The 12,469-nt window shown below is 37.1% G+C and overlaps 1 protein-coding gene across 1 annotated transcript in view; it reads left to right on the forward strand.

The window, feature by feature from the left end:
* Positions 1 to 12,258, forward strand: part of LOC110596451 (serine-rich coiled-coil domain-containing protein 2-like) — a gene marked incomplete at its 3' end in the record, with an annotated part of 100,834 nt that extends 88,576 nt beyond the window's left edge. Inside the window, exon 8 of the mRNA XM_021717072.1 lies at positions 12,126 to 12,258. Within this exon, the coding sequence (XP_021572747.1) occupies positions 12,126 to 12,258 (133 nt within the window). The remainder of the gene's footprint in view (positions 1 to 12,125) is intronic.
* Positions 12,259 to 12,469: the final 211 nt, after the last annotated feature.

A 12,469-nucleotide genomic window follows, 5' to 3' on the forward strand; every position in this document is an offset into this window, starting at 1 on the left:
AAGAAGATATACAAAAAAGTCCTCCTTGGTCAGGATACACAAAAAAGTCCACACAATTATTTCAGGTGGTACTAGGAGGCCACTCCCAACTATTTGTTATGACCATTCCTGCTACATGATGTTTTCTTACCTTGCAAATTCTACTTTCTTCCTCCTGGCCAAAGAAGCATCTGATTATGCTATTTTCTGTACAGATCCAACCTCAGCTTTTGTGCTTTGATTGTATATTTTGATCCACAGAAGCCTGGGAATGTCTTTTTTGCCTGCAGTAACATTTGGCTTTTATGCTACAGATACTTTTGGTGTTAGAGCTATATGATAAAGATCAAAACTGTTTTGGGTTGGTTTGAGTGTTACTTGTGAGGGTGAATCCAGCGAAGAAACGGTAGTTAATCATCTGCCGGGTGCTGTTCACTTAGGGTAAGATAAAGGTTTCTCCTACTGTACAGAGCCGCCTAAGGCATGTTGTAGGCATATTACAAGATACTTTTAGGTGTAAGTAATCAAGAACAGTGTTTTCCGCGTTGAGTACCAGTATGAAGCACATCTTACCTACTGGAATAAAAGGACTTATCCTCTCTTTGGGAAAGGAATAATATAGTGGTATAAAGTGCCCTGAGTTCTGCATTACAAAGAGAAGGTAGCCACAGTAGGACTGGGTTCTAGAATTGAGATGGACGTCTACTCTGAAGCTGCACTGTTCCACACAACTTTCTATACTGTCCATTGTAGTAGCCACTAGCTACATGTCACTGTTGAACACTTGAAAATGTGGCTAATGTGACTGAGGAAGAAACTTTAAAATTTTAGCTCTAGAGAGCTTGTAGCGGGAAGATAGAGAGGTCGTGACACCGAGGCTGTTATAGGAAGTGGCAACTTTGTTACACTGGTGGGCTCGACGGGCTAACGCTTCCAGGTTGAGCCCCCCAGAATGGGAGAAGAGGGGTCTTATACCTTTGTTTAGGTAAGGGAGGAGGTCATGTTGAGCGTTTACACATTTTCTTTGGAATGTACAAGGTCGTGTTCAGAAAAATCAGATCTTTCAAAGAACAAATGGCCTCCAGGAAATGCAGGGCGAGCAGGGGCTGTAAACTGGCAAGGAGAGTAGTTGTGAATTAGGTACTCTTTCTTTTGCATTTTCATGAGAGCCATCAGTCTCTGGCCATTTGGCTTGTTTTTAAATAAAACTGGCTTGGCTAGTCTTTAGAGCTTGCTGCTTGACTTTCAAAAGGAAATATGTTTAACTGCTACCAACCCCCTACCTGCCATAAGCTAATGATGTTTACCTAGATGGATATGGAAAACCTGGGGCAATAAGTAAAGGGTAAGTCAATAAAGGCAATTTTTAGAATAAATGAAGGAAAATTAAAAAGATAGAGTTCAGATTTAGGTGGCAGGAAAAAAGAGGGAAAAGTGGAAAGAATGAGATATAGGAACAGATGACAATATCTTCAGAGGAAAGTGGGCAAATCTTTTTTCCTCATCTGAGAAAAAAATACCCTGATGAAATGATAAATTGGGTAATACAAAAACAAGAATAATAATGTGAAAAGTGTCTAATGATTCCCACAAAAATAGTTGAAGAGGCTAGTAATATTCTGGAAGATGGCAGTTATGCAGGAAATCAAGGTTTGTTTTAAACACATACATTTATAAAGATATTTTTTCTTCCTGTCATACTCAGCTAAAGGGAAATAAAACTATTTTAAAGGTAGTATGACTTTATTGATCCATATATACACAAACTCATTTTATTAAAAATAGCATTTTCTTGGACTTAATTATTTGTATGTATTTCCAATATTGTTTTAAAAGCATTTAACATAAGTATTTTAAAATATGAGTAGTTATTTTGCACATTAAGTAAATTCTAAAATTTCATTATAGGCCATTTGTTTGAAAATCTTAAATTAACCATAGAAGCCAAACTATTAAGGGAAAAAAAATTATTTCTGGACTCATACCTTCAAATTCTTTATCACTTATCCCCTTGAATCTCTAGGCAGGAAGAACAGGATGGATCCAAAGGATCTGCCTGGTCAGTCATGTAATAATCTGACCTGGATTATTCTGAAAATTGAGTGTAGGACTATGGACTATTACATTAGTATAACTAAACTCAGGCTTGGCTACTCAGCATTTGGGACCCAAACTCCCAAGATTAGGGCTGGTGTAAGGAAAACAGTTTATTCAAGAGCCAACAACCTGAGGACATGGACTATTGTCTCAAAGACAATCTCAAGTTAGTACAAATTTTAGGTTCTTTTTATGTTAAGGGCTGGGGAAAGAGGAACCATTTGGGATCAAGAGGTGACCAATGGCCGCAGACATCTGGGTGCCAGTGAGGGTAGAAGAGGTTGGGAGGCTTCTTTGTCTTTGATCAGGTCACAGTGTTTTTAAAAATCTTTAACAAAATGTAGTGCACATGCTCTTCTTTTCTAGCGTTAGTCTGAACAGCTGCATACTTATTCCTACCTTATCTTTTCAAAATTATATTAGCCTATGTGCAAGCAAGAATAGAGGCCAGAGTCTCTCCACCCCAGTCTAAAATGGAATTATGTTAATTTTTTGTCATTTCACTGTTTACAGTGTCAGTGTGAAAACTACCAGTTAAAACCCAGAACATGTGCAATTTTATCTAATACTAGTTTTCTCTCACATTTTAAATATTAACTCTGTTATATATAGCAAAGAGACAAGAAAAGATGCTTTTATGTATATTTCAAAATGCTCTTTTGGAATTAGTTTTTAGTATTGAATCAAAGATTAACCCATGCTATAGCATATATAACAGATGTGCATGTATAATTTCTATAAATTCTGCTTTTGGAGTACGGTCAATATCATCAGCAATTTTTTGTGCTTAGAATTAGGTTCCATGCTTCAGATTTACCAAGTCAAATATGTTCCCACCATAATTATTTATAAAATAGAAAAGTTAAAATCAGGAAACTATCACAGTTACATCACAAAAATCATATCAGATGTTTATAATTTCCAAATGAGGAGAAATTTACCTAGTTCTAGCAATCATGATAATTTACTAGCAAAGAACCCTGCCCTTTTTTTTGTCTTAGTCGATAGGGTGGAAGGCTAACTGAAGGGAAGAGTGTAGGCAAAAGATTGTTTTATGAGGAATCTCTCCTAAATTAATTTTCTTTTAGATCACATGCTTTCCTCATTTGGAAGTGGGCGGCATTATCAATTATTTTTTTATTTTTTACTTTTTTGAATTGATGTCTCACTTTGTCGCCTAGGCTGGAGTATAGTGGCATGCTCAACACAACCCCATCTGCTGTACTCAAGTGATCCTTCTGCCTCAGCTTTTTGAGTAGCTGGGGCTATATATGCATGCTACCACATCTGATTAATTTTTTGATTCATTTTTTGATTCTTTTGTAGAGACAAGGTCTTGCTATGTTGCTGGCAAGTCTCCAATTCTTGGGCTCAAGCAATCCTCACACCTCAGTCTCCCAGTGTGCTGGGATTACATGTCATCATTACAATATCATCATACATTACACACCACTGTACCTAGCCTTATTGATTAATCTTTATGTGGGAAAAATGTCCTGATTTAAAACAGTTGTACCATTTATTTCTCTGTTTTGAATAACACTGCATTACTATTCATATATATTCATATAAACATTCAGGTAGATATAGTCATATATACATTAGGATATATTTTTTCCACAAAGGGATTTATTTCTTTGCCATGCTTTTTATTTAGTAATACTCACTATTACTTATATTTTAAAATGCCACCAAAAGTATTTTAAGTGAAAAATACATATACATTGGTGTTTATATAAGTAATATTTATGATTCCGTTATACAGTTTTGTTTTGTTTTGTTTTTTGAGTTGGAGTGTCACTCTGTCGCCCAGACTGGAGTGCAGTGGCCGCTTCCGGCCACCGCAGCCTCGACCTGCTGGGCTCCGTCGATCCTTCCACCTCAGCCTTCCAAGTAGCTGGAATTACAGGCATGCGCTACCACGCCCGGCTGATTTTTTGATTTATTGTAGAGATGAGGTCTCGCTGCCCAGGCGGGTCTCGAACCTGCGGGCTCAGGCAATTCACTCACCTCAGCCTCCCAAAGGCGCGGGATTGCAGGCTGAGCCACCGAGCCCGGCTTACAGTTATTTTTAAATTGTTCAGTGTTCAGCCAGTATTAGACGTGGGCCATTGAATACAGGCCGTGTTTCAATGATGTAATTGCTGACAGGATCTACTTGTTTTGGTGAGACATTGCATGGCATGCAGAATTTATGGCAGCACACCAAGAATTCTGTCAGGTGTGTCATTTATACTGCATTTTTTAAAACGCTAGTACTATGACTTTCATGAATAAATTTTAAACCAGTAATGGAAAAACAGAATTGTTTTTTAGACTAGGAACAAATTAAATATAGGTATTTATAGCAGTTGAGTGGTATAAATTTAGTTGAACATAAATTTAGTTATCTAAATCTGTATCCTTCCAATACCAAATACTAGAACTCCAGAAGACATTTTTGAACTTTAAAGTTTCATTGAAAAAAAGCAAAGTTTGCAGCCGGACGCAATGGCTTATGCCTGGTAATTCCAGCCCCTTGGGAGGTGGAGGCAAGAGGTTTACCTGAACTCAGGGCTTCGAGACCAACCTGAGCAACATGGCGAGACCTCATTTCCACAATAAATCAAAAAATCATCTGGGCATGGTAGCACATGCCTGTGGTTCCAACTACTTGGAAAGCAGAGGCAGAAGGATCACCTGAGTCCCGCAGGTCGAAGCTGCGGTAGCTGTGAGTATGCCACTGTACTTCAGCCTGGGTGACAGATTGTGACTCCAACTCAAAAAAAAAAAGCAAAGTTTACCTGTACTATAATTAGAAAAATTTATAAGAAGTTACAAACACAGCACAGAAAGATCCCTTGTGTCTTTCAACCAATTTTCTACTATGATTACATTTTAATGTTATTATGGTACAATATCAAAACCAGGAAATTGACAACCTGGAAACTATGTCTGTGGTATCTCTAGTCATAGCTACTTCCTCCTTCTTCCTCCAGTCCTAACCTATGGTAATCTGTTTTACATCTTTATAATTTTGTTATTTTGAGAATTTTATGTACATGGAATCATAGTGTGTGAGCCCTTAAGCGTGTCTTTTTTTTTTAAAACAATAGCATAACACTCTGGAAATATAATAGTTGTGTGTGTCAGTAGTTCATTTCTTTTTAGACCGCTTAGTATTGTTCCATGATATGGATGTACCACAATTTGTTTAACAATTCAATTATTGAAGGATGTTTTCTACTGAATGTGTATGGCTCTTCTAAGCCAAACCATCCTAAGCCAGGGATCATCTGTACTTGTATGGATCTTTCTGGACTCTCTGTTCTGTCTGTTGATCTATGTGTCTACCTTTGCATCAGTACTACACTGTCTTGATTGTTGTGGCTATATAATATCTTAGATAGAGTGATGCCCCGCCTCTTTATTCTTCTTTTTCCAAATTGTTTTATATAATTCCTTTTTTTTTTTTTTTTTTTGCCCTTCTGCATAATCTTAGAATAAGGTTTAAAAAAATTTGCTGGGATTTTGATAGAAAATATGTTATACCTAAATAGCATTGTAGAGAGAATCAATATCTTTACTACTTTGTTTCTTCCATTCCATGAATATTGTATGTCTCTCCATTAATTTACATCTATTTTATTTATTTAATTGGCATTTTCAGAATACAGTTCTGTATATGCTTTCTTTGATTTCTTTCTAAGTATTTCATTTTTTGGATGATTATAAATGAAAATTGTCTGTTAAATTTCAGTTTTCCTGTGTTTGTTGGTGATACTTAGAAATACAGTTGAGTTTTGTATATTGACCTCATATCTTGTGAACTTACTGAACTCATTTATTAGGTTTGAGAGATTTTCTGTAGATTGAGTTTTTCTGTGTGGGCCATTTGCAGGTCATCTGCAAGTGGGAATAGTGTTCTTACTCTTTGATCTGTATGCCTTTGCTTTTTTTGCATTATGCCACCTGCTAGGACTTTCAAGACTATATTGAATTAGAATGACGGGAGTGGAGATTCTTGCCATGTTCCTGATCTAAGGGGGAAAGCATTCAGTTTTTCACCATTGAGTAGATGTTAGCTACAGATATTTGGAAGATGATTTTTACCAAATTGAAGAAGTTCCTCCCTATTCTTAGTTTACTGAGGGTTTTTATCTTGAATGTGAGTTGAGTTTTGTTAAATGCTTTTGCTATGCTAATTGATATGAACATAAGATTTTTATTTATATTAAAAACTGATTGCATTGATTAGTTTCCTAATACTGAATCAATCTTACAGAACTAAAATAAACTTCATTTTGTCATGATGTACAATTCTTTTTATATATTGCTGAATTCTACTCAGTGGTATTTTTTGTTAAGAATTTTTACATCTGTATTCTGAGGGATAATGCTATTAATTTTTTTTGGTATGGTTTTGTCTAGTTTTATATTAAGTTAAATCTGACCTCATAAATAATATGGGAAATGTCCTCCTACTTTTGGAACAAATTGTATAGAGTTGGTATTCATTCTTAAGTGTTCTGTAGAGTTCTACAGTGAAATTGTTTAGGCCTGTAAATTTCTTTTTTGGAGTATTAAAATTATAAATTTGGTTTCTTTAATGATTATTGACATATCAAAATTTTTCTCTTTCATCTTGGATAAGTTTTGATAGTTTTTGGTTTTGAGGAATTGGTTCTTTTCTTCTCAGTTGTCAAATTTATGACTATAAAGTTGTTCATAGTATTTGCTTATTATCTCAATGGCTGGAAGGTCTCTAGTAGTATTCCTTGTTGCATTTCTGATTTTGGTAATTGGTATCCTCTCTCTTTTTTCCTTATCAGGTTTGCCAGTGGTTTGTTAATTTTACTGCTCTTGGTTTTTTTGTGTTTTTTTTTTTGAGTTGGAGTCTCACTCTGTCACCCAGACTGGAGTGCAGTGGCTGCTCCTGGCCACCGCAGCCTCGACCTGCTGGGCTCCAGCGATCCTTCCACCTCAGCCTTCCAAGTAGCTGGAACTATAGGCACACGCTACCACGCCCGGCTAATTTTTTGATTTATTGTAGAGATGAGGTCTCGCCAAGTTGCCCAGGCGGGTCTTGAACTCTGGGCTCAGGCAATCCACTCACCTCAGCTTCCCAAAGTGCTGGGATTATAGGCTGAGCCACCGAGCCCAGCTTTACTGCTCTTTTTAAAGAACCAACATCTTGTTGTCCTTGTTTTTCTCTATGTTCAGTTTCTAAGAATTTCTGCAGTCTTTGTCTTCTTTATTTTACTTACTTTGGGTTTATTTTGACCTTTTCCCTAAGTTTCTTAAGGTATCAGTTTAGCTTATTGATTTGAGGTTTTCATTTTCTATTACTACTTTAGCTGTGTCCTGCATATTTTGAAATTATGTATTTTTTGGTGTTCAGTTCAGTGTGCTTTTAAATTTTCCTTGAGTCTTCTTCCTTGACTCATGAATTACTTAGAAGTTTTTTTTTAATATCTAAGGATTTGAAAACTATTTTTTGTCATCTTTATGATTTGATTCCATTGTAGTCACAGAGCACATTCTTTAAAATTTGGATTCTTTTAAGTTTGTTGTGGTTTGTTTTATGGCCCAAACTACAGTCTGTCTTGTAAATATTTTGTGGACAATTGTGTTTTGCTGTTGTCGGATAGAGTATTTTGTAAATGTTGGCTAGATCCTGATTGTTTATGGTGTTCTTGAGTTTTATGTCATTACTGATTTTCTTGTTTTATAGATATTTATCAGCTGTTGAGAGGGGAGTGTTTAATTTTCTGACTGTAATTGTGGATTTGGTTATTTTCCTCTCAGTTCTGTCAGTTTTTGCTTTGTGTATTGTACATTTTTGTAGTTTTGTATAATACACACTTAAGATTACTATATCTTAGTAGATTGACCTCTCTGTACCTGATAATTGTTTTTGCTCTAAAGTTTATTTTATTTGATGTTATTTTTGTTCTTTTTCTTGCTTTTACTTGTACCTTTTCTTAGAATTCCAGTTTGATTTACATATAGTGTTTTGAGTGTACCTTTTTGTACAAATTTTTAGTTACTCTAGGCATTACATTTTATATATATGTGTGTATATATTCATATGTATAACTATATATAGTCTGCTTAGTATAGAAATCTTATTTCCCTTTAAGTTTCTTCTTTTGCCCCATTTTATAGGTGTTTTAAATATTTTCAATACATACTTCAAAATAATGTCATAGCCTGGCAAGGGTAAAAGCCTAGACTCACCAGTCTGCCTTTTCTGATGGTATTAGGGGCTGGAACCACAGATTTTTCTGTGGTATTAGGCAGATTCCTGAGTACAAGCTTTCTGAATTGCTTGGCTTCCTCTTTCCTGATTCTTTGGCTAGAGAGTGCAGGATTTTCTTGAAACACGTAGTTTGTATCCCTTGCATTTTGAGGTGCTGACTTCTCCATCATTCAGTTTAGGATACATTAGGCAAAAAGAAAACCCAGGGAACTCTCTACTATGCTTTTCCTCAGGTTCCAAGGTCCCTACCTGGTCTGCTTTCTTCTCTTCATCTTCAGAGTTTTGTGTTTTATATATAGTACCCAAGGTTTTTAGCTGTACTTCACAGCAGGAAAACAGAGAAGTGTGTCTACTACATCTTGTGTTGGAGCTGGAATTCTCTTTTCCATTAAATGTTGATTAGGGTATGTTGTTTCTACTCAGTAAAATCACTTGACAAGAAGCTAAATAGTTGAAACCAAAAGTAAAAAAGCTATTATTCTCAAGCAGGGCGTGATGGCTCATACCTGTAATCTTAGCACTTTGTAAGACTGAGGGCAGAGTATTGCTTGAGCCTAGGGGTTCAAGATCAGCTTGGGCCGCATAGTGAGACCTCGTCTCTAACAAAAAAAATTTTTTAAAGTTAGCCAGTTATAGTGGCATGTACCTGTAGTTCAAGCTACTTGGGAGGCTGAGGTGGGAGGATCAACTGAGCCCAGGAGGTTGAGGTTGCAGTAAGCCATGATTATGCCACTGCATTCTAGCCTAGGCAACAGAGTGAGATTCCAACTCAAAAAAAAAAAGGAAAACTGTTATTCTCAAGTTGGTTATATTTAGAAGAAGAGTTTGTTGTTGTGTTGTTTAACTATTCAAATCAAAATAATGAAAAGAGGAAAAAAGATTCCCTGAGACAGGTATCCTCCAAGAACTGTGGGTGTTATAAACAAAAATGATCACGGTTAATTTAGATAGGATCAGGAAGAGCTTGTAGCTTGTAGGAAAAGGGTTTGAATTGGGCTCAAGGGGCTTAATAGGATTTTGACAGTTGGGCAGGGGAGGGGAGGAGGTTGTTTTAACTGGCAGAAATAAAATGAGTAGCTGTCTTGCCATAAGTTCAGATGGCTAACAACTGTCCAAAACAGACAAGTGCCTTTTGGTAGTAGCAGGCAGAGCTATTTATGTATTTATTTCACAATCTTTCCTTTCTTGTTATGGGTCAGGTCTATGCTTGAGATTATGATTTGTTGGTCCTGGGAAAATGAAGATGAGTATCATTGTATTGTTTTTTAAATTTTTTAAATTTCTTTTTTTTTTCTATTTTAAAGATGTGTGGTACAATTCAGGGTTAGGTATACAAATGTTCATTATGCAGGTACCCTTGTTGGTGAGGTGTGCCCCTCCCTCCCCTGGTAGTTTCCCTCAACTGCCAATCCCCACCCCCACTCCCCGGCAGTTTCCCACTACTGCCAATTCCTTTCTTATAGTATTATAATAATTGTTCAAGGTTCGCTTATGAGTGAGAACATAGGTGCTCTGTTCTTTGTTTCTGTGATAGATCACGAGTATGATAGACTCTAAATCCATCCAAGTTACTGCGAACTCCATATGTTTGTCCTTTATGGCGGCATAATATTCCATATATATGTACCACATTTTTTTAATCCAGTCCAGCTTCGGTGGGGGCAGCATGATTGGTTCCATGTTATTGAGTTTTTAAAATTTCTTAGGTGACTTTAATGTATGGTCAGGACTGAGGGATGTTATAGCTTTATCTCTAGATCAAGACACAGTAACTTAATCAGTTTGAGTTACATAGCTACTTACAGTCTGCTTTGTGCTGGGGAGTTTCAGGCTAGAGAAGGTAGGCTGTTTGATATCTTTTAAAACTTCTACCAAGTTATAGATAATGTGACAGACTTTCACGTAAATTATTACATGAATTAATGATCTAGCAGGAGAGACAATTTAATACAAAGTTGATTGCTTTAAGTGTCATGTAAATAGAGTTATACAATTAAGGCATAGCAAAGACTGGAGTGGAGATAGAGATAAATATGAGAGTAACTGAATTTTAATAACTAAAAGAAGATTTTTAGGATTTTCTTGCATCTGACAAATGAAGAATCTAGCCTCAGAGATTAATGACTTTCTCAAGGTTACAAGGCTTGTGGAAGAATGAAGGAGAAACACAGTTCCCTTGAGTCCAAGGGCAGTGCTATTTCCACAAACCTTGATGTAGTTTTGATGAAGGAATCTATGACTGCTTTTTAAACATTATCTACAAAGTTCTCATCTGAAAGTTCCTTTACCCAGTGGAATGGGCAGAAGCTTGGTTTTGGTAAAACTTATAGGGAGGATTTTGTTGGGGACTTGCTTTGTGTAAAGCCTTTGAACCAAAACACTTCCCAACAGCAAAATAGACTTGTAGCAGATAATATCTATGGAGAAGAGCACCTGCAGTCATTACCCTATTACATACTGAAGTAGGTGATGTTTCAGATCTATTCTAATAATCTGTGATTAAAATAAATAAAGCTAAAAAGTTTCAAGTTATTCAAATTAAAAAGTATGTGGCTGGGTTTGGTGGCTCATGCCTGTACTACTAGCACTTTGGGAGGCTGAGGTGGGAAGATGACTTGAGGCCAGGTATTCGAGACCAGTCTGAGCAATATAACAAGACCCCATCTCTATTAAAAAAAAAAACAAAAAAACAAAAAACTAGGCATGGTGGCAAATGACTGTAGTCCTATCTACTTGGAGGCTGAGATGAGAGGGTTGCTTGAGCCCAGGAGTTTGAGGCTGCAGTGAGCTATAATAGTGCCACTATAGTCCAGCCTGGGCAACAGAGCAAGATTCTGTCTCTCTAAAAACGGGGTGGGGTGGGGGTGGGGGGGTGTAAGCATCATGCACATGTAACCTGTGACTGGCATGTTGCATTCTTTTTTTTTTTGCGTTGGAGTCTCACTCTGTCGCCCAGACTGGAGTGCAGTGGCTGCTCCCGGCCACCGCAGCCTTGACGTGCAGTGGCTGCTCCCGGCCACCGCAGCCTCGACCTGCTGGGCTCCGGCGATCCTTCCGCCTCAGCCTTCCAAGTGGCTGGAACTACAGGCACGTGCTACCACGCCCAGCTCATTTTGATTTATTGTAGAGATGAGGTCTCGTCAAGTTGTCCAGGCGGGTCTCGAACCCATGGGCTCAGGCAATCCATTCAACTCGGCCTCCCAAAGTGCTGGGATTACAGGCTGAGCCACTGAGCCCGACCCATGTTGCATTCTTTATACAGTACTTACTCTCACAACATTCTGTGTCTTTTTAAATGCTACACTGGTTCTACTAAACTTAAGCTAATGTTCTTTATTTTTACTTGCTAACCCTCTGAAAACCTATGATTTAAAAAAAAATAAAAAATTTTGTATGGTAATTTTTGTATTGCTTGATTAATACGTTGATGCAATTTCTGTATGTTTAACACCTAAAGTCTATCTCTCCTTTAAAATTCCTTTTCTGCAAAAGACTGAAATTTGCTACTTCAAAAAGATGTATATGGTGATGAATATAATGTATACCAGGAAAAATATATTCTTTCTTGTACATTATACTACACAGATATGAAGGGAAAAAAAGTTTTTTTTTTAATTTATAAATAATAACTAAGTTGGATTATGATGTATTTTTAGCAGAGCTACCTATATTTTAAAAAATGAATTCTGTCTTCTTGTTAACACTATTGCTGTATGTTATATAAAAATAAAACAAAGTATGACTTTGGTTTCTCTATTTTTCGGTTCCCTTTTTATTATACCTCCTTACCCCATCTCTCTCTGCACAGGGTGGGTATTCTGCTCCCTCCTTCTCTCCTTGGCAGGGCTCCTTCCAGGGAATCCCACGGACTGTTCCACCGCACCGCAGACAGAGTGAGTCTGTGTCTCTCACTCCTATCCTGGTCTGGCTTCCCCTTCATGGTATTTTCCTTATGCATGACCTGTCCCTTCCCAGCACCTCCTTTTCTTTCCCATTCTGAGTGATCTGCAGGCATCTGCTAAATCAGCACTCCCTGTGGTCTCCTCTCTTAACACATCCTTTGACTGCATGTAAACGACCTCTACTAAGAGCCTCATGGAAGCTGTTGGAGGTTAATTTCATTCTAATACTGTTTAAACCTAATGCCAGTGA

Source organism: Carlito syrichta, unplaced genomic scaffold, assembly GCF_000164805.1.
Source record: "Carlito syrichta isolate Samal-C Ts95f unplaced genomic scaffold, Tarsius_syrichta-2.0.1 Scaffold309262, whole genome shotgun sequence".
In the NCBI taxonomy this organism is placed as follows: Eukaryota; Metazoa; Chordata; class Mammalia; order Primates; family Tarsiidae; genus Carlito; species Carlito syrichta.